Below are 19,527 nucleotides of genomic sequence, written 5' to 3'. Positions count from 1 at the left end.
GCTCTCAATCAAGCAAGCACACAAATTCAGCAATCGACATCAATCTTTCGTTTAGTGGCATTTTGAGTACCAAGAAAAATAGAAAGTTTGAAAACTAGTCAAAACTTATGCCTTTTAAAGACATCCTAGCTCTTAATGACCAGAATGCCAACCCCCACCAACATCAATCTTCTTACATAATGCTTCATCCCAGACCCCCAATTGCAAGTTTGCCACACAAGATTGACCCTTTGTATTAATTAGTGGAATTAGTACACAAACCTCTTCTGTGGAAAATACTTGTACACTAAAAGCAATAAGAGTTTCAAGGCTCAAATGTTGGAACTTCATGTAAAGGGGAATATATTGCGCGATATACTGTTCTGTCAATAACACTCCTATAAGGATCCTCCTCCCGCTTCTTGATTAAGTATGCTAAACTTTGTTCAATTTCAGATTGTATCTGCAAATACAATTTGTTTGCATTTTCTTTGTCTTTCAGGATGTCTTTCTTTCCCTTTGTTTCTATGGGCTTCCCAAACAAATAGTAATAGCGGCCTGGTGGTATCTTGGGCAAAACCCCCGGAAAAAAGAGGTCTATGTTGGCAACCTCCCCACTCGTCTCATCCCTATAACCAGTGCACATTTCTTGTCAATAGAAGAAGTAAATTCAATCTTACGAATAGCAATTATTACAATTAGGATGGGGAGAGCATCAAAGAAACAAATACGTGGAGAGTAATTACCTCAATCTTATAGCATCGCGATTAGCATCTTTGATAGAGTCACTCAGAACAGGGATTTTTTTTATGTCATTGTAATCAAGAACCAACTGCCACATCCAAAATAAACAATGTCAACTGCAAAATTGTAGTCATTCATACACCATGAAAAACATGTCCTTGGAGAAAATTTTAGGGGAGAACAGTAGCACAAGCTTACATTTAACATGTCATCTTCTCCTACAGCTGCAAATGGTACAATTGTCGCCCCAAAGCGTGCAGCCATTCTCACGAATTCCGGTTGTTTAGGCCAGAATAACTTGTATTCTTCACCCTGCCAGTTAATTATAGAAGCACCATATAACCATAGGAAACCAAAAGCAAACATATAAAGCTACACTACAAACACAGAATTTCTGTAAAATCTATTTGTATTTCCTTGGCAAATGAAATGAACCTACATGCAACGAATATTAGCACACAGAGGTGAAACAACTTCATATAGGCATAGCGCAACCTAGGTCACTAGACAACCTTATGCATTTAAATGTCCAAGAAAAATTCCTGTTTGAAAATCAAATAATGATCAGGCAGATTCTAGAATATCTGTAAGGAAGCTACCAATTTTAAAATATATGGTTCTCAAATCATATTTGAAGAAATGGTTTAAGATGAATACAAGGAACATGACACACCTTGTAATGGAGAGCCTCACGTGCACCACCGGGATAGAGGAGAACATGTGATTTTGACGAAAGCAATTTGAATAGATTTTTTGCTGTGACAGGTACTGCACCAAACACTTTGAGCCAGTCCTGCATGCCCAAGCTCTCAAACTCCTTCGCTAACAATTGTGGATGTGCAACACCATGAACCATTACTTTCTTCTCTCTTAAAAATTCTTCAACTAAAGAATACATTTCCAATCCCATTAAATTGTGATAACCCACAATTAAGACGGGTCCTTCATTTGGAACTCCAGCAAGACCTCTCACTATATTCCCATCTTCCAATGTTGAGAACAGTGCAGAACCAGTAGCAAAGTGTAATAATCTGCCATTCATGAATTTTAGTATCAGCTTTGGCCTCATATATTTGCAAAGATATGTTACTGGAAGCAACTTAGCGTGTCCAAGGTTTGGTGCACATGAAGCCCATACATGATGGATCTATACTGCAAAAATGCTCTAGGATACAGAAAAAAAAAAAAAAAAAAAAAAAAACGAAAGAAATATTGCTGCATGGAATTACCCAAAATGTTCATCAATTGCATATTTGAATTCTTTCATACTAGGAGGAAGAAAATCTGAGACAGCATCACGCTTCCTTGAACGACGGTATTTGTAAGTAGCTTTTATAACTGTCATCAAATTAATGCCATCTTCCTATAACATGACAACAGGAGCGAACTCAATTAATTTGTGTTTCCACAAGGAAAATGCACCCAAAAAGGCAAAATTCCTATTGCATAGAAATAACAAATATAGAGTGGAAGCTTGGAACACCAGTGGTAGTGAGCATTTTATCCCCACACTCAAGGCAAGAGTTCAAATCCCCTATCTCCTTTGCACTTCTTTGTAACCAAGAAAAAAAAAAAAAAAACAGAATATAGAGTAGTTTGCATCAAAGTAAGAATATGTTGTCACAGAATTAGTATCCAAATATATCTGATAAAATAAAAGAATTAGTATCCCACCGTCCATTGACAAACAGGCCAATTGATATCCCCAGAGAATTCTTGAAGTAAAAACTCAATCTTTAACTAGAGCTTTTATCAAACTTTTTGGTTATAGAAATTAATAAAAGGGTGTTTAGGTCAAACAACAGATTGAACAATATTCAAGAAAAGAAATAAAACCATGTAATAAAATCATATCCAGCAATTCAATTTGTTCAACTTGGCTGTCAATTTAAAAATAACGTTATTAATCATTATCCAACAGACAGATTGAAGCCAACATACAAGAAAGAATTCACTCTGATCGGTTCAATGGTGTTACATACTTACATCGACTCAGTTTAAATAAATTATTGATCAAAATGATTGAGGGTGTTGATTTTCATGAGTCATGCTAAATAGATGTCATCAGACTTGTAATTAATGTTGACGGCTAACAGAAAATCCAGCAGCACCAAACTAGACTAGTAGTATTAATATACCAGAATACATACATATTTAAATGTACCAGTAATAGGGTATGTCCATTGTCCTTGAAGTGACGAACCATACAATTCTGTAATGAGCTCATCAGCCGTTGTGCTTCATCTCGACTAGGAACAATGTTATCCTTGCCACTGAAATGAAAATTTATGATTAGTACCAAAAAAAAAAAAAAAATCCTGCACATATTCAATTTCAAAATACAATCAAGATTTTACCAATTCAAGAGTAACATTCACATCTTCCACAGCTATATGTGTATGCAATTAATGTCTATGCATGTATACATAATGTAAAAAATCACTAGAGTTCAATATATCTTAAGTAGCAATAGTACAAAAAACATGTAAGGAGACAAGGATGGACGTGAATTGTTCATAAAGCCTCATCACGGCTTAGAAAAGGGAGCGCTTTAGAAAAATAAGACAAAAAATTACTGACATGATTCTCATCATGCATCCACCAATTATTGAAGAAAATGACAGGTGGAGGCATGTACTTCTGATTCGCATTCATAAAATAGTAACTGGAGATGCAACTCAAACGCTGAAAGAACCATGGTTGAATGGCTTAGCGCACAAATTCTAAAACCTTAATAAAACCAGGTAAAGACCAAATAAAGAGAAACAAAAATAATCATTTTTGCATACAAATGAAGAGAGAACCACATTAGGTCTAGTGAGTAAGAACCTAGCCAACACAAGTACTTCAGCTTTAACAGCATGGAGACGGGAATTTGCATAAGAAGCAGCTGATTTGAGCAGCTTCAGCTTCCAAAGAAGAGTGTCCCTGGGTATAATATCAACCAAAGACTGAGAAGGAAAAGACAGAAGTAAGTACTGTATAATCCTCACCTCAACTGGTTATTCTGTATATATTTCAATAACAATAAATTATAAGAAAACAAAAGCAATGATGATATGGCCCCAAACATGGAATGAAGTTGAAAAACACACAACAATATTCATCCATACCCCCCACTTTCTTTTTAGTTATTCAACTTATTCAAGATGGCACGTTAGCTGCAACTCTAAAATTTGACATCTACTAAATTGAGGGTCTCAACCTAAAGACCACTGAAATTATAATAAAGTGTCAAATGGGTATCTTCTATGTAGAAATTGTACACTTAAGAATTCAAACTTAAACTTATTGTCAATAAGAATTGATGCTAACTTTTAATTCACTAAAGATTTTCTATGGTGTTGTGAACAAGGATGCTTAAGAAGTAAGCTGCTCATTATTACAGATTGCAAATTGAAGCATAAGAAATAAGCTGTCTCGACTATGTATCAAGAACTGCATGTGCCTCACCAACAGCTAGTAGATGTTTAAACCAAAGCTAGAGAGACAGATTTGCCATGTAGGTATCCATTCTGCGGGAAATTTTCATTACAGCCGATATGAACATATTTCAATTACTTTTCCATTTAAAAATTATCAAAAAAAAAAAAGAAAAAAAAAAAAGCAGATTTAACAGTCACAACTTATTACTACCATGATAGTGAGCACCATGCTTCTTTATTGAGACTAATTACCGACAATGGGAAGGGAAGGAAAATAACAACCCAGGAGTGAATTCAGAAGACTAATTAAAATATCTAAAGTAAATGAAAAGTGAAGCAAGTATAAGTATAACCAAATCAAAGACATAATAAGAAAAAGAAAAACAAGTTAAAAAGAGAAAAATATCATGCCTGGAGGGAAATAATACAAATTTCAAGAAAAAAACTTGCAAGCACTTCTTACAGAGAGACATGGTAGCAAAGCAGTGAGGTTGCGAGACATTTGTGTAAGTTTTAAACTGGGAGGTAGCCTTCTTTCAATGTTAACCATCGCCATTTTTGTTGGATCACCTGATGGAATGAAAGTGTAAATAGTGACATCAGGATTCGTGTATTTTTCATTAAGACAAGAAACTTGAAACTGTAAAAACGTTGCCTCTGATTTGTAAGAAGACAACAATCAGGTTGATAGAAAATCAAACATTTATGCTTACAGAAGCAGCACCCTTGGAGAATAAACATTTCGCATACCAAAGTAATACAGTATATAATTAAGACAGGATTGAAATCACAGACAAGTGCCAAATTAGCAATGGCTTGTCAGATTTCTCTACAAATGTCTGTTAATTAGACTCCAGAACAACAAATAACGTACACATAGTAAAGCTGAGAAGATAGGGAACTGTGGTATGTAATTCATCAGGCATAGCCTCCAAGACGGGGAACAGAGGTTGGAGCTGAGACCTTTCAAACGATGTTGCTAAAATAAAACACCAGAAATGTCAGACTGACTTGGTGTATTGACAACTGCTCATTAACATAATTTGAAAATATGATGAAACCAAAAAATTGTACTGTAAAACTAACCTGGATTAACAAGTATCAGTACTAGATCAATGGTAGGATTGCGTGCAGCAACAGCAAGGGATAGGCATCCTCCAAAGGAATCTCCTACCAAATAAATTGGCTTGTTCGGAGATGAAGCATGCTCAACCCTAATAGTTTCTTCGACAAATTTCACCAACCCTTAATAAATGAACTCCCACTATATTATTGATTAATAGTAACATCTTATCAAATAAAGACGAATAATAATTATGCAAACCCTCGATGTCATAAGTGTGAGCAAAAATTGTAAGCATGTGATGCATACATACATATATATATATATAGGCATTCAAAAATTGAGACCTTCAAATGGTGTTCGATCATTAACAGGGATATGCAGGCATCGAACTTCAAAAGCCCTGCATTTTAAAAAGGGAGTATATATGAGAAATTGCTACAAATATTTGACCCTAAATTATAGAACTAAACTTGATTTGTAAGCAATACTATATTTCTCTAACAAGGACAACCATAAAATGAGTGAATTTGAGCAAGAAAATCATAGTTGTCAAAAGTGAAGATAAGAATTATCTAACTTACCTCCCAAGAGGTTTATGGTGCAAAACAAGGCCCCACCCAGTACCATCCAGTCCTGTATGCATCCAGACCAAAATAATTATACAACTTTTTGTAAAAAAAAATTTCACTTACTAACAAAATCATCACAAAAGTTTCAGCCCATGAGAAACATAAGATACACATTTCTCATCAAGTTTAGCCATCTATACATATCCCTTGTATGCAAACCACCGTACCAAAATTAATGACCAACTTATAGATTACCATCTGTGGTGAGGCATCATTACCGGGCAAAAAGAAAAGAATTGGGGAATCCTTTAATGGACGCCTGCACGCAACGGGGCAAAACCACCGGGGAGGCCCACCATCAGGCTTAATCATCTCCTCAGTTGCATCAAAATAATCCTTTACAGTCTCAGTCCCATACCCATCATCCCACAATGGTTCCAAACTTTCAAGAACACCATCCTCTACCCTCTCCTTGTCCTGAACTTTATGCCTCAACCTCCCATTTCCTTGATCAATCAAAGGCCTACTTTCCTCCCTTCCATTGATTACAGAAGCTTCATTCACTACAACTGAATCTGATGACAATACTGGCGAATCCTTATCACCTAAACTCCTAACTTGCACTCGAATCCGAGGCTTATTCTTTGAATTTAACACAGAAAAATGCGGTACCCGAAAACCTATAACTGATGCCATGGCATCTACAAGCAATTGCAAAAGATTCTAGAGCTTGTTCAAAATTCACCAATTGAGAAACTTAGGAACCCCTTTTAAGGGAACAGCTTAAAGAAAACTACTGAATTCAGTTGGGCAGGCCCTTAAACCACTTTAACAGATACAATCATTCATATCATGTTTAGCATAAAATCTACAAGACACAGAAATGGGTACAAAAGTGGAACTTGAAGCAGACCAAGATAGCAAGCTGGAATATATAGCCTCTAACACAAGTAAATCCTTGAGCTTTTATCTACTGTAAGAATAATTGGCAACAAAATATGGTACAACGAATGTGAAATAGATGGTAAAACAATAATGTGAACAAAATTGGAAACTATAGCTAATTCTTTGGTGGAGAAAAATGAGTATTTTGAAATTATTAGCTAAGAATTTGGATGTACCTGAGGCTGAGTGACAGGGATAGACATGTGTAACCTGACTCTTGGCTTTGCAGTTTTGAAAGAATAGAATCTCATCAGAGACAACTCGAAGTTAACTACTGACTTGGCGCGCTAAATTGTTGGCGGTTGGTTCTATTCCCATCTAGTACCGAAGTGTCACTATCATTTCTAAATGAAGTGAGATTCAGAACATGCCAAAAAAGGAAGTGTGATTAAGATATGCACAATTGCACACCAAGAGATTTTTAAAGATTAGTTCTTCTTTTTTTTTTTAAGTTAAATCAAATAAAAAAAGTTAGGTTTTTTTTTAGGTCCATACCAATTAACGGCTAGGAAACCTCTATGAAACAACCTTTCTATGGACTACAAGACAAATCCTTAAAAGCTAATGGATTTATTATTAAACAAATCCTTAGAAGCTAAAAGGAACTATCATTATTTGCATACGTAAATACCATATTATGATGATTTTGTTTTTATTATTCAACAACGTTTGTCCATAAAATTTGAATTTAGAATTTCCTTTCACAAGGGAGAGGGTGAGTGTCAATAGACCTAATGGTTATTGACAATTTTAAAATGATGTTACACAGTAATATTTAGTCTACCTTACGTAAATTTAAACCACGTACTCAAGGGGAAGGATTTGGGACCAATCGTCCTCTTGGGTAATATACTTTTTTTTTTTGGTCCGTGGTAATATACATTTATAATATGATGTTTTGGTTTTTCATAAATTGAATATTTTATAATATTTCGGGTTCGTAAAAAAAGATACCATGGCTTCGGATGATGGTGAATCTTTTTTAGGAGGCATTGAGTGGCAATTGTAAATTTGTAAGTAAATGGGAAATGTTAATAGCAATATAGCATTACCTAAAAATAACATATTTTTAATATAAATCTCAAGTCAACTTGGCACAAAAGTGCAATGTGGGACTGGGAGTATGGCCCATATCACTTGTCATTCCTGATTTCCTGTAGAGTCCCAAACGGCACTACAAGTCGTAAAGCAACTAAACAAGATTTTCAACCTTTTCCTAGCTACCAAGAAAATGCTTGCATGAAAATTCTCCATGCAGTTAAGCCATAAGCCATACATGAATGGGCCACTCTCACATCACTCGTGAGCCGTCACAATGAATAACTTTTTTTGTTTGCTAAGCAACAAGTTTGACCAAGTTCCGTAGCTGCTAATCCACCATTTTGGGCAATTTCAAAAATCAAGGACCATTGCTTTCTAAAAGAAGCAGAATGTTCTTGCACAAACGAAAGCAAATACATTGGCCTACAAACTACAAAGTAACAAGCCAGAATGTCAGGCCCCACAACAAGAAACAAAGTATTACAATTTACAATAATAAAAGAACAAACAGATCAACAATGCCAAGTTCTATAAAACTGCACAACTTTACATATATACGTAAGAAAAACAAAGTAAACAGACAAAACAGCCGGACAATCAAAAAAATAACAGTAGTATAAGTACATCCATGCAAAAATTTCTAACAAAAATATTGTAAAATTGGAATTTCATTCAGTGGGAACCTTTATAAATTAAGAACTACATTAAGGAGAAAAAAGGAAAAGATATCTGGATATGGAACAGAAATGGAATTGTTTTATTCCATGAAACAAAGTTTAAAACAACAAAAATCCCCTTCACAATAGAGTATTCTATGGCTAGGTATCATAAGCAACAATACAAATCTACAAAGCTTTCATTGTCATACGTCTAATGCGGCTCTCGGGTAGCTCCAAGAAACTTCCCCTTAATTTCTCATCCACAGTCAACGACTCTATCTATTGGCACATGCAGACAACCAATTGCCAAATTTGCAACGACCAGAAAAAAGCTTGCATGTGCTGACAAAGTTCAAAATTTTTAATACCACCTGCCCAACGAGGAACATGCTAACCAGACCCTTCTCAGCAAGTTTGGGGGATGCCACTAGATTCAGTAATCAATTGGTTTTCAAACTTTACAAGTGTATCTCTGATTACCATCCCCAGAAGAATCAATATTTCCCATTAACTTAAACACAATATCACCTGCAAGTGTCAACCACAAAACTTAAGGTACAGCTCCATCTCCATAGTGAAGTAAAGGAATCAACTAAGGTCTATTTCAGTTTTTAAGAAAATGATAGTCATGTTCTAACACATTATTGGTTTTTTCAGGAAATCAGTCAGGTACTCAAGTTGCATCAAATTTTGAAGCCAGGTTTATTCTACCTTATTCTTCCACGCCAATAACTACTGTCAGATAAAGCTCTGACATTTCTCACTATATAGTGCTCAACAACAGTAATAATGAGTAAACATTTAACCAAAAAGCCTTCTATTTACTGAGATAATTAAAGGTTCATTCATGTCTTCCAAAAGTTCATGATTTTATGATAATGCACCAAAAGAGTGGAAACAAACCCTTTTTGAATACAAAGGGTCTGAATGCATTGGAAAACTGCATAGAAAGTTATTAAATAAAAATAATAATAATAATGAGACACCTCACCTCCGGAATGTCCTATAGAATCACCTGCCCTGAACTACCCTGTAATTGAGAACTAGGTCCTCAGATTTCTTCCATACATAAGCCCGCACTGTGGCTAAGCTCATGTCTGGGGACAAGACCTGCACATGAACAAAAAGCTAGGTAATTATCCCATAGCAGCCACACACAAAAAAAAAAAAAAGCATCTACGTACAAGTTCAACATCAGAAACAATCAAATTATACTGTTCTAAATAGATTTAGGTCTTGATTAAAAAACAATACATTTAGCCATTGCTTAACGAGGAGTTGTCGGATATTAGAGACCCCACCATCAGTTTGCATTCTGTTTTTTTATATGAATAAAATTAGAAATTGATGGAACTCTACAAAAATTGATGTGCAGGATTCCACTCTCACAATTGATTCAATCAACAGAAGATAAGACATAAGAACAGATTTAAAATTTTAAAAATGGAAAAGAAAAAAAAAAAACCTGAGAATAGAGCAATGTACTAACAACAATAGATCCTAAATGAATATCTAATTTGAAATTATGTCATGTATATAAAACAGAGTACCACTGCAATAGATTCAGTAAAGCTACTAGTTTCTCTACAAATCACAATGAGTAACTCAATTATTTGATATGGAGTACCACTCTCACATTGAGTATATATAACACCCCCCCCCCCCCCCCCCCCCCAATTTACAGTTTCATTAAACTTTCAAGCTCTACAGATGAATCATACTAAAGAGTTAATTTGGTAATTACTATCTATGTGACCATGTTCATCCAAGATGTTTGTCCACTTGCCTGATTGTTGCACAATATCTCTATAGAAGGCTTAAACTTTTGCCATGGCTTCAATCCAGAACGAAAAGATCCATCTCCAATGGTTGATAGTTGTACTGGCCCTCCCGCAAGACCAGGAGCAAATGTTGCATCAGGATTTGCACTATCCAATGGTTTGTCAAGGACCATCTTTTCAATTACATAATTAACAACCTGCATACCAAAACATCAAAGCCAAGTTGTTCATATTGTATATTATAGATAAACCATGCAAAAGATGTTCATTAGTCAAGTAAATAAATAGGAGATATATATTGACGTTATGCAAATGTTTAATGAATGTGAGTTACATTTCCAAATTGTTCATATACTGAATCTTTAAAAAACTTCCATACATTAAATGAATGTGACTTACATTTCTAAACACATATTAAACTTTATGTAAATGTTGTCTATAACATAATTCTAAGTTATATCCACCAAAAGATAGCCAGGAGGCCAAGAGGTTCTCTGAGATTTAAAATTATCTTCCGTCACAGAAACAGTGGATATCAGCAGACAAGGATCTATTCTGCTTGTGTCCACTTTTCATGTTGCTATTGGAATCCAACTCAATGACTTTTCGCACTTTAATAAAAATGAAAATTGTATTTTAAATTACTAACTAATAATGCAGAATTAGAGACCAACATTATCATTATTGTTTTTCAAACGGTATTACTCTGTTATATCCAGCAGTCACTGCATTTCACTATAAGAATATTATTCCTTGGCACAATGAAGAAAATTTTTTAGTTACCTTAGCAAAAAATAAAAATATGAAAAAGAGCAGGAACGCCACACACCCATAAAAGATTAATGTTGAAAGTTGAAAGAAAAAGAGACCGCACACCCATAATATTGCCATTCCAAGGGGATGAACTAAACTGGCTCATTTTTCACAGATCCATTCAGTAAATTGGGGTTACACCTTACAGGATTTCTACACCTGAAGAGCCCCTTAAAGCATATAAGTTCTTATATTTGTAATTATGAGCAATTGTATTAAAAAGCTTAATCTTTTCTTTTCTTTTCTTTTTGTAATTACAATTGTAATAATGACCTAACTTAAAAGCTTTTGTTTGTAAACATTGAATAGATGAAATCAAGTCAACTAAACAACATTTCTTAAGCAACAGCATGCATGCAACAAGAATTTTCTATTTAACCAAGTTCTCCTTCTGAGAAATTCCATAAACACTATGGAAAAGTATTTTCAATCTTCAGGGCATCAACTACCATGAAATCCAGAACTTACTTTATGCATTCGTAATATACGAGGTGCACTTAATTTCCCTTGTGTGAGGATCTGAACAGTAGAACCGTCACATGGATGTAGATAAAAACTGCACCTGTAAAGATTAACAAAGAATTTTATTTGGGAAAAAATTAATTAGCTAAACCAGATAATTATTCAGACTTCAGCCTATTGAAAGTCTACCAAAGACTATAACATTTCAAACATAACAATTTCATTAGCAAAATGAAAATTAATACCTTTGTGCAGAAACAAAGAGAGACAGAGAAGAATCCTTAAAGAGAAAGGAAACAAGGATCTATTGCTTGACTCCTTTATGTCATGATAGCTCTATTCGGTAACTTTAGTTTCTATAAAAACAATTAGCTAGATTCTACATCTCTCAAGCAAAAAATATTGATGCAACCAAAATTAGAATTGAAAATGTCCCTAAAACATTAGAACTTACTTTTTATAATTTTTTTAATTTGACATGCACAATTGTTTCAACTTTCAGGCAAGCTTTTTTTCTTCTTATAAAATGTAAGCACCAATGTCTACTGCGTCTACTGCAAAGATAATTTATTATTCTCAAGCAGAAATAAAAAAAAAAATCAACCAAAAGTAAGGAAAAATGCATTGAAAACAAAGACATTACTTGGTATTTTCTCTAGGAGGCAGGCGGTTATTCAACACGCAATCGAGACACCACCAAGGAAAGTCCTTCTCATCTTCAGTACCATCTAGGTCAGTGATTTTCTTTCTCCACGGACCTCCCTGAGACCCCTCGGTAATAATGGAAGGAGGGGAAACTGTAGAAAATTCGAAGGGAGGATAAACCATTGAATCATTTTCAGCATTACTATCCACCTCTATTCTTGAATGCATAATACTTCTAGTAGTAATTTCCTTTCCGGATGACACATCCCCATTAGCTGATGCTTGCAATCCAAATCTTTGCTTTCTTTTCGCCAACCAATGAGCCAAGAGCCCTTTCAGGGTTTCTCGTGCCAGATTAACCTGAAGAATTACAGGAGCTCAATACAACTGATATGTTTAATTCTGGTAAAATCACTATTGGAGGGGGAAAAAAAAGGAAAATGGTATCTAGATTTGGCATTAGTGCATTACTATAGATCGTATACCATAGGTATTAATAAATAATTGTAATGAACATGTAATTCTCATATGCTTTTTTCTTTTTTGTCTATTTCTTCAGTGTCTGGTCAGAAGGATTTGAACAGTAAATTGATTGCAGAAGTATATCTACCTGGACACAGAAGTCACAGGACCCACAAAAAAAAAATTAAAAAAGGACGAACAACCACAGCAAGGAAGGGTCAAGATTATAAGTACACCTACCTTGTCATCTTCAGGCTTCCCTGCAATGTTAAGGTCTGCTGAATACATTTCTGCTGAAAAGCATTGTGGGGTATCCAAATGGACAGATAAACTTCCAAGTCGGGTATCCACGGTGAACCATGCAGGAATGCTAACCTGAAGCAGTAAAGAAATCAGTATAAAATCCACCAAAGTTGTATAGCTGAAACCATGTAGACTAGGAAGCATACCGTCTCAAAAAGCTCTTCCTTTTTCTCCTCAAATGAGACCTGTATGGTACATATTAAAGAGATAAATGCTTATAATGTTCCCTCAAAAAAAAAATTTTAATGTACAAAAAAACAATGTCCAGAAATCTGTGACCCCAATCAAGCATTAGTTCTATAAACACCATCATATGATTCTAGTCAGATATTACTACAGAAAAAAGAATATAATTTATCACCTTCCCATAATCCTCAATAACAACACCCCTAGTAATCTCCCACAGCTTCACCGAACAAGCAGTATCCTATCAAAGTCACATAGGTTCATACCACAGTCAGCAAGACAAACATTTGACAATAAAACTAGAGAACCAAACTTAAGTTTAAACGAGATCTTCATCATATTAACATATGAGAAAGTCAACATGATTACCTTCGTCAAGACATGCCTTCTATTATTTAATATTTCATGTTGCACAATTCCAGGAGTGCCAGGGATCGTAAAGATTGGTTCTTTATAAACAGGGACCTGGACAATATTGACCAAAATGAAGTACTTCAATGCACAAGGAACCAGAGAATATTAACATTAATCCCCCAAACCCAAAGATATAAACATGAAAAACACCAAATAAGACCCCGAAGAAAAGGTACGTACAGCTACAATGGCAACTAGAGCACAGTACATGCAACAACATTAATACATCGGCAGAAATTATGAAATAAAATGAAAAAAGCAATACTTACTAGGGTAGATCCTTCTAAGGACACCCTTGCTCTTGAAAAGGACAAATTTCCAGCCAAGAATGAGCCACCTTTTTGAATAATCTTCTGAGGATTACGCCCTTCAGCAGGCCATCTATGAACAGAAGAATCTGTCGTTGCAGCCCATATACTATCATCATGTAAAGCCAACTGCAGAATGGGATGTTCCCCTGTGCAAAGTAAAAGACTCTCTCTTGTGGCCAAGTCTGTCAAGTATAACTGAGGGTATAAACAGAATTGGGCATCAAAAAGATGAACAACAAAGCTAAACAGCCAAAGATGTCTGAGAAAAGAAAAGAAAAGATCGGGAGAGAATTTTCATTTAAACATGTTATAAGAGAAAAACTATACTCACAGAAAGGTCTCTCCCACCACTATACACATGACTAAACGTTGGAGTACTGGCAAGTGCCCAAACAGAATCTGTGTGCACAGCATAAGAATGCACACATCGCTGCTGACCAAGATCCCATAGTCTACAAGATAGATGGAGAATTTGGTCAAATGACAAAAGACCAACGCCTTATCACATAAACAATCATAGTTTTCAACTTGCATCTAATGGTAATTGTTCACATTGTTAAAGAAAAGATATGTGAGTTATCAACCTGATCATTGAATCAGAAGATCCTGATAAGCAAAATCTGCAAAAATAAAATTCAAAAAAGTTGTTGAGAACTGACAGCAAAAAGAAAGTATCAATGCAGCACAGAGAATCAATCCACTTAGAAGATAAATGATTCAATATCAATCAAAGTTCTAACTTATATGTGGAATGTATTGTGTTGTCTCATCTAGAAAAGATATTCAATATAATATTAGACACCTAGAATTAAGGCATATCCTAGTTATTTGAATTCAATTCAAGAACAAAGTTTGATTATGTATGGTTCAAATATAATTCTGTTAACATATTAAAGAATCCAAAAAAATTAAGTTTACTAAAATCAATTTAAAGTGTTCAATCAAGAAAGCCTATGAAAAGCCTATCCAACCAACCTGCCAGTAGAATCAAGAAGCAGAGCCCGGATGTTATCTGTATGCCCTCTTAGTTTCATAGTCTTTGAACCAGTTCTTGGGTCCCAAACACGCACAACCTAAAGGGCATCAGGATATGATTCATAGTTATTCACATTTTTTGGTTAACCTCACACGCTAGAAAATTAAAGTTCTAATATTCAACCCAAAGTTGGTGCACTGCTTCTATTTTTAGACAATTCCTTGGGTATGAGATAAACATAACAAAGTCAGGACATAAAATCAACCATCGACAAAATATACCTTCTCTGTTCCACCAGAGACAAGAAGTGATCCACTATCATTCATTGCTAATGCATAAACTGATTCCTTGTGGCCTTTGGCAGAGATTGGAACATATCCATGTGACTGAGTTGTGTGCATAGAAATGCTGTTGCTAGAGCTGATAGTACGTAAACTTGTATTTGGTAGTGCATTTCCAGAACCATTGATAACATTTGAAGAATCATCTTCCATTGCATCACCTGACTTTGAGACTGGAGTAAGTGCTGCTTCAAGATCCCATATGAATACCTCCCCTCCAAGTCCGCCAGAGGCAACAATATTGCTCTAAAATGCATGACACTATAAAAGGATCAGAAATTATCTACAATGATGCCTCCAAGAAAGCTTATGCTATCAAATTGAACATGTAATTAATTATATAAGGGTGCACTGACAAAACCTTTCATTCATGTGGTTAATAAGGTCAATGAAAAATTCGACAAGGAAATTACATTTTTTTCTGCGGCAGCAAGGCAGGTGACATAGTCAGAATGCTGACGGAGAGTTCTGGTACAAGTTCCATCCGACAAGCAATTCCACGTCTGGTGCATCCCAATGACGATTGCAATGAAAAAGATATATATACAAATGATCAGTAACAGTAACCAGAGGTTACAAAATCAACAACAAAGATCAAAGTAAATGAACCTTGAGGGTGGTATCTGAAGAACAGGAAACAAGTGTATTATCTCCTGCAAGAACCACATCATTTACCTGCACAACAGAAACTCTCTCTAAGTTCGTAACTTATGCATGCAGTACAGGACAGATAATCATAAAAACAAGCATCACTTTTCTTACAAGTAATAAAAAAAAAAGTGCCTATGTGAAGTTACCAGAGTACATACAAACTTAATCTATTAAACATCTTATACAACACTAGATAGTTCATGCCTAACATTCTTTCTGTTTTCTCTTTCCTTTTCTACAATTACTAGGCTCATTAGCCTGATTTTCACATTCCACATGAAAACTTAAATTGACTTCCCAAACTTACCTTGTAATAAGCCCATAAGAAAAAATCCACCAAAACTTGAAGACCAATTAAAAATTCTATCAATTTTTTATGAGAAAAATAAGAACTCTCAAAATTTGAGCACCTACAGGACCTCATATAGTAAGTTCTGTAGAAAATCTAGGTTTAAACATGGGAAGAAAATTAAGTACCCAATCCACATGAGACTCAAAGGTTGCTGAGCAGCTAGCAGCATCGTCAGCCAGAGCCCATCTTTTTAGTGTGCCATCACGACTCCCAGTAAATAGGTAATCACAACCAGACACTGATGCCTTCAATACAGCCAAACAATTTATGCCTGCACAATGCTGAAGATAGAGAAACCATCCAAACACAGGAACATAAGCATTTATAACTTATCACCAACAAAATGTTCAACAAAATGCTAAACTATAGGGAGATGAATATCTTCTCTTTTAAGGGAAAAAAGAATACAAGGTTGAATCAAAGATCTGAAAAGTTCCTTATATATCAGAAGCTACCTAAAGGTCACATTTTTTTTGCAATTTTACATAAATTTTCATACGCCAAAAAATGATGACATTTTTCCCATTGTGCAAAAGAACAATGGCAAATCAAGTTGTAGTTTCGTTGGGTAGTTCAGGAACCAAAAATGACAATGACAAAGGTGATAACTTTTTTATGAAAACACAGAGGGTCCCTAATTTCACTACAGTCCAAGAATTTATGTGAAGGAATACATTTTAACATCCCATTAATATGAAAAATGTCAACCAACAATAAAGCACATTAGGCTAACAAAGATGGCTTATCTCAGAAAGCAAGTGACTAAAACACATACAAATAAAATGTATGACACAAAAATTACTATGAGTGTTGTGCTTTCTTATTCCAACAAAAAAAAAAGGATATCAAAGTGAGACATATACTTAAAAAAAATTGTAACAAGTAAAAACCTTAACGACAGAATTTAAAACAAAAAAACAGGAGAAAAAAAAAAGATACAGATTCAATTCACCTTTGTGTCATCGGCATCACTCAACACATATGTTAATCTCTTCTCTTTACGAGGGCGAGTGGAATTGGATGTGTTCCCTGCACTACCCACTCGGTGCATCGCAAAAACAACTAGGATACAGAGTAATAAAAGTTAATAATCAACAGATATATTTAAAATTCCAGTCAATGATGTTTTCCTAAAAACTAGTGACCTCAATTTTAGATTATATTTGCAGCCCTAGCAAGTATCGTAGAACAAATTCCATTGTCAATACACTATACAGTATAAACAAATAACATGACATCAACAATTTAGTTACCATTTCAGCTCATCAACATAAGTCGATAAGCTTTTATATGTTAAATGAAATAAATTTGACAATCTGACCTCTGACCACTTTCACCTGTGACATCCCCTAGACTTAAGTTACTGATTACTCATCAACCAAAACATACACTTAAAATAACAAGTGAAACTTCTTAGTCCAATACAACGCAGGGCAACAATTACCACACAACCTCGTAAACTCCCACTGCCCCAAAACCCACAATTGATATATAATCAACAAAATCCATTATAAACATATGTGTGCCACCAACAAACTTGAAAATAATTCAAAAACAAAATTTCTGACCAGCTTGCAAAAGGTTTTATTCAATAATTTCAATAGCGCCTTTTCAACTATCTAAATATAACTTTGATTAGTCACAAATTGTAGCTTTATCTCAAAATTCCTATGCAACCCATCAATCTATTCATAATTTCCCATAACCCACATTATTAAGCATTAACAATTAACCCAACAAATTAACCATAGAGATTAACCCAGTAAAAGTTCCAAGCTCCACAAAACCTTATCGAGATTAAAACCCCAAAAACACCATAATAATAAAAATAAAAAAACAAAAAACCCATTGATCATTGCGCAATTTACCAATCTGATCACCAACTCTACTAATTATTCAAAATCTAGAAATAAAAATATACATAATATCAGTTTATTTTATCCACAAAATCAAAATAAATAAACCTCGGAATTATCAAAAATATGGAGTGAGATTAACAAAGTGAAAACCCTGACCTTGGCAATCAGTGATCACTGAATCCTCTTTGCTCGTTTTCTTCTTCTACTGCCGAAGTTGCAATTTTAGAGTGAAAATTTTGGGTGTGGGTTTCGATTTTATTGTGACCGAGTCCTTTGACTCGGTTTTTGGGTTTTTGATCGAGGGTAATATTGTCTTTTCGTATAACCATGTAGATATGAGCATGGACTTAGCCATACTCGCGGGTGTACACGGGTAGTTGGCTACTCGTTTCGCTGGCAATTGGTTCGTATTGTGGGGCCGGCTGAAGACAGTACAGAGATATCGTTGAATTACGAAATGGCCCCTCAGCCAATGGTGAATGGTTGGAGATGGGTATGCTTGTGATATTGAAAACCTTTGGTGGTAAAAGACGTTAATTCTCCAATTTTTTGCGCATTTTCTCAAAATTTATTTTTTTTGTCGACAAATATATTCATCTTTTGTTTTTTGGTCTGATGTGGACAAATATATTCATCAAGAATAATGCTTTTCTTCTTTGAGAAATCATTAACAATAATGTCAGAATTTCAAATTTTAAATTTTAAATGATATGCGAATATATGTGTTAATATTTTGCTTGTTGTAAATTAAATGTGTCTTAGAGTAGTTCATGCATAAATCAATGAGAGATTATCACTTAATTTGATATTCAACTTTAAAGTACGAATTTGAGATCTCTAATACTCTTCATTTATTTATTATGTTTCAAAAACATTAGAAATAATATTTTGTTACAAAAAAACAATAACATTTAACCCCGATCAAGTACCTTTGATGGAGTGTGCTTGACTCTAATAATAATTTATAAATCTCACTGTTAACCTCATTTCTATTTATTAAAAGTCAGGACTTTGAATTCATATATATAAAAATTTATTCAATTAACATCCAACCTTAAATACGTGTGTATTAACCAGTGTGAACTATATATCTTACAAAATCTCAACTTGTACCTTGTCACACCGATAATTATTTTCATAAAAGTAATGTGTAGAATGTTATGATTATTCCAAACAAATTATAATGTGTGAAATTATATGGCTAAGATATGTTAAGTTGGAACACATTTCGTGTACCACATTATAAATACACATAATATGAAATATAACATTGCATCTATATACATGTTAAACCAATCTTCTAAAACCAAATTTTAAAGGATAAACTTTTTTATATAATTTATATAAAATTAAAGCACTCGTATGTTTAATCTTTTCATTTTAATTTATACCTTTTGATTACATTGAAGGGAAATGATATATAGATCTGGGCTAATTATAACTTTTATCTCACCCATCCTCACTAATTTTGTTATTAAAATTAATGTTGTAATAATATGAAAAAGTGTTATAGTTAATTAAAGAATTAAACCACTAATACCAT

At 34.4% G+C, this 19,527-nt stretch overlaps 2 protein-coding genes across 2 annotated transcripts; both read right to left on the bottom strand.

The window, feature by feature from the left end:
• Window positions 1–89: 89 nt before the first annotated feature.
• LOC147280896 (phytyl ester synthase 1, chloroplastic-like) lies at window positions 90–6,791 on the bottom strand. Its single transcript, XM_086246886.1, has 13 exons — window positions 6,062–6,791; window positions 5,796–5,847; window positions 5,559–5,614; window positions 5,235–5,393; window positions 5,023–5,127; window positions 4,612–4,718; window positions 3,553–3,674; window positions 2,888–2,996; window positions 1,953–2,086; window positions 1,397–1,754; window positions 922–1,035; window positions 726–811; window positions 90–608 (listed from the first exon to the last, which is right to left on the bottom strand). The coding sequence occupies exons 1-13, from the start codon at window positions 6,477–6,479 to the stop codon at window positions 305–307; spliced, it is 2,124 nt and encodes a 707-aa protein (XP_086103012.1). The 5' UTR covers window positions 6,480–6,791; the 3' UTR covers window positions 90–304.
• Window positions 6,792–8,419: 1,628 nt separating this feature from the next.
• LRS1 (Transducin/WD40 repeat-like superfamily protein) lies at window positions 8,420–18,242 on the bottom strand. The gene is made up of 19 exons (XM_086249075.1): window positions 18,141–18,242; window positions 17,078–17,187; window positions 16,251–16,406; window positions 15,732–15,797; window positions 15,536–15,625; window positions 15,063–15,368; window positions 14,781–14,878; window positions 14,390–14,425; window positions 14,137–14,257; window positions 13,764–14,000; window positions 13,450–13,545; window positions 13,256–13,321; window positions 13,041–13,079; window positions 12,832–12,966; window positions 12,128–12,489; window positions 11,491–11,584; window positions 10,215–10,406; window positions 9,420–9,538; window positions 8,420–8,956 (listed from the first exon to the last, which is right to left on the bottom strand). The coding sequence occupies exons 2-18, from the start codon at window positions 17,174–17,176 to the stop codon at window positions 9,440–9,442; spliced, it is 2,292 nt and encodes a 763-aa protein (XP_086105201.1). The 5' UTR covers window positions 17,177–17,187; window positions 18,141–18,242; the 3' UTR covers window positions 8,420–8,956; window positions 9,420–9,439.
• Window positions 18,243–19,527: the final 1,285 nt, after the last annotated feature.

The sequence above is a fragment of the Dryas octopetala genome, chromosome 6 (genome assembly GCF_963921425.1).
Source record: "Dryas octopetala chromosome 6, drDryOcto1.1, whole genome shotgun sequence".
Taxonomy (NCBI): Eukaryota; Viridiplantae; Streptophyta; class Magnoliopsida; order Rosales; family Rosaceae; genus Dryas; species Dryas octopetala.
This window is presented reverse-complemented; position numbering and strand designations above follow the sequence as displayed.

Bases quoted from the DNA above. Each gene is read 5' to 3' on its own strand.
- LRS1 (XM_086249075.1), bottom strand. From the start codon at position 17,176: ATGCACCGAGTGGGTAGTGCAGGGAACACATCCAATTCCACTCGCCCT. The intron at 14,426-14,780 runs GTTGGTTGGATA...TTATTTTTGCAG, and splicing joins CTTCTTGATTCTACTGGCAG to ATTTTGCTTATCAGGATCTT. The intron at 11,585-12,127 runs GTAATGTCTTTG...TAATCTTTACAG, and splicing joins CCTCCTAGAGAAAATACCAA to GTGCAGTTTTTATCTACATC.
- LOC147280896 (XM_086246886.1), bottom strand. From the start codon at position 6,479: ATGGCATCAGTTATAGGTTTTCGGGTACCGCATTTTTCTGTGTTAAAT. The intron at 812-921 runs GTAAGCTTGTGC...TGGATGTGGCAG, and splicing joins GAGAAGATGACATGTTAAAT to TTGGTTCTTGATTACAATGA. The intron at 609-725 runs GTAATTACTCTC...CACTGGTTATAG, and splicing joins CGCGATGCTATAAGATTGAG to GGATGAGACGAGTGGGGAGG.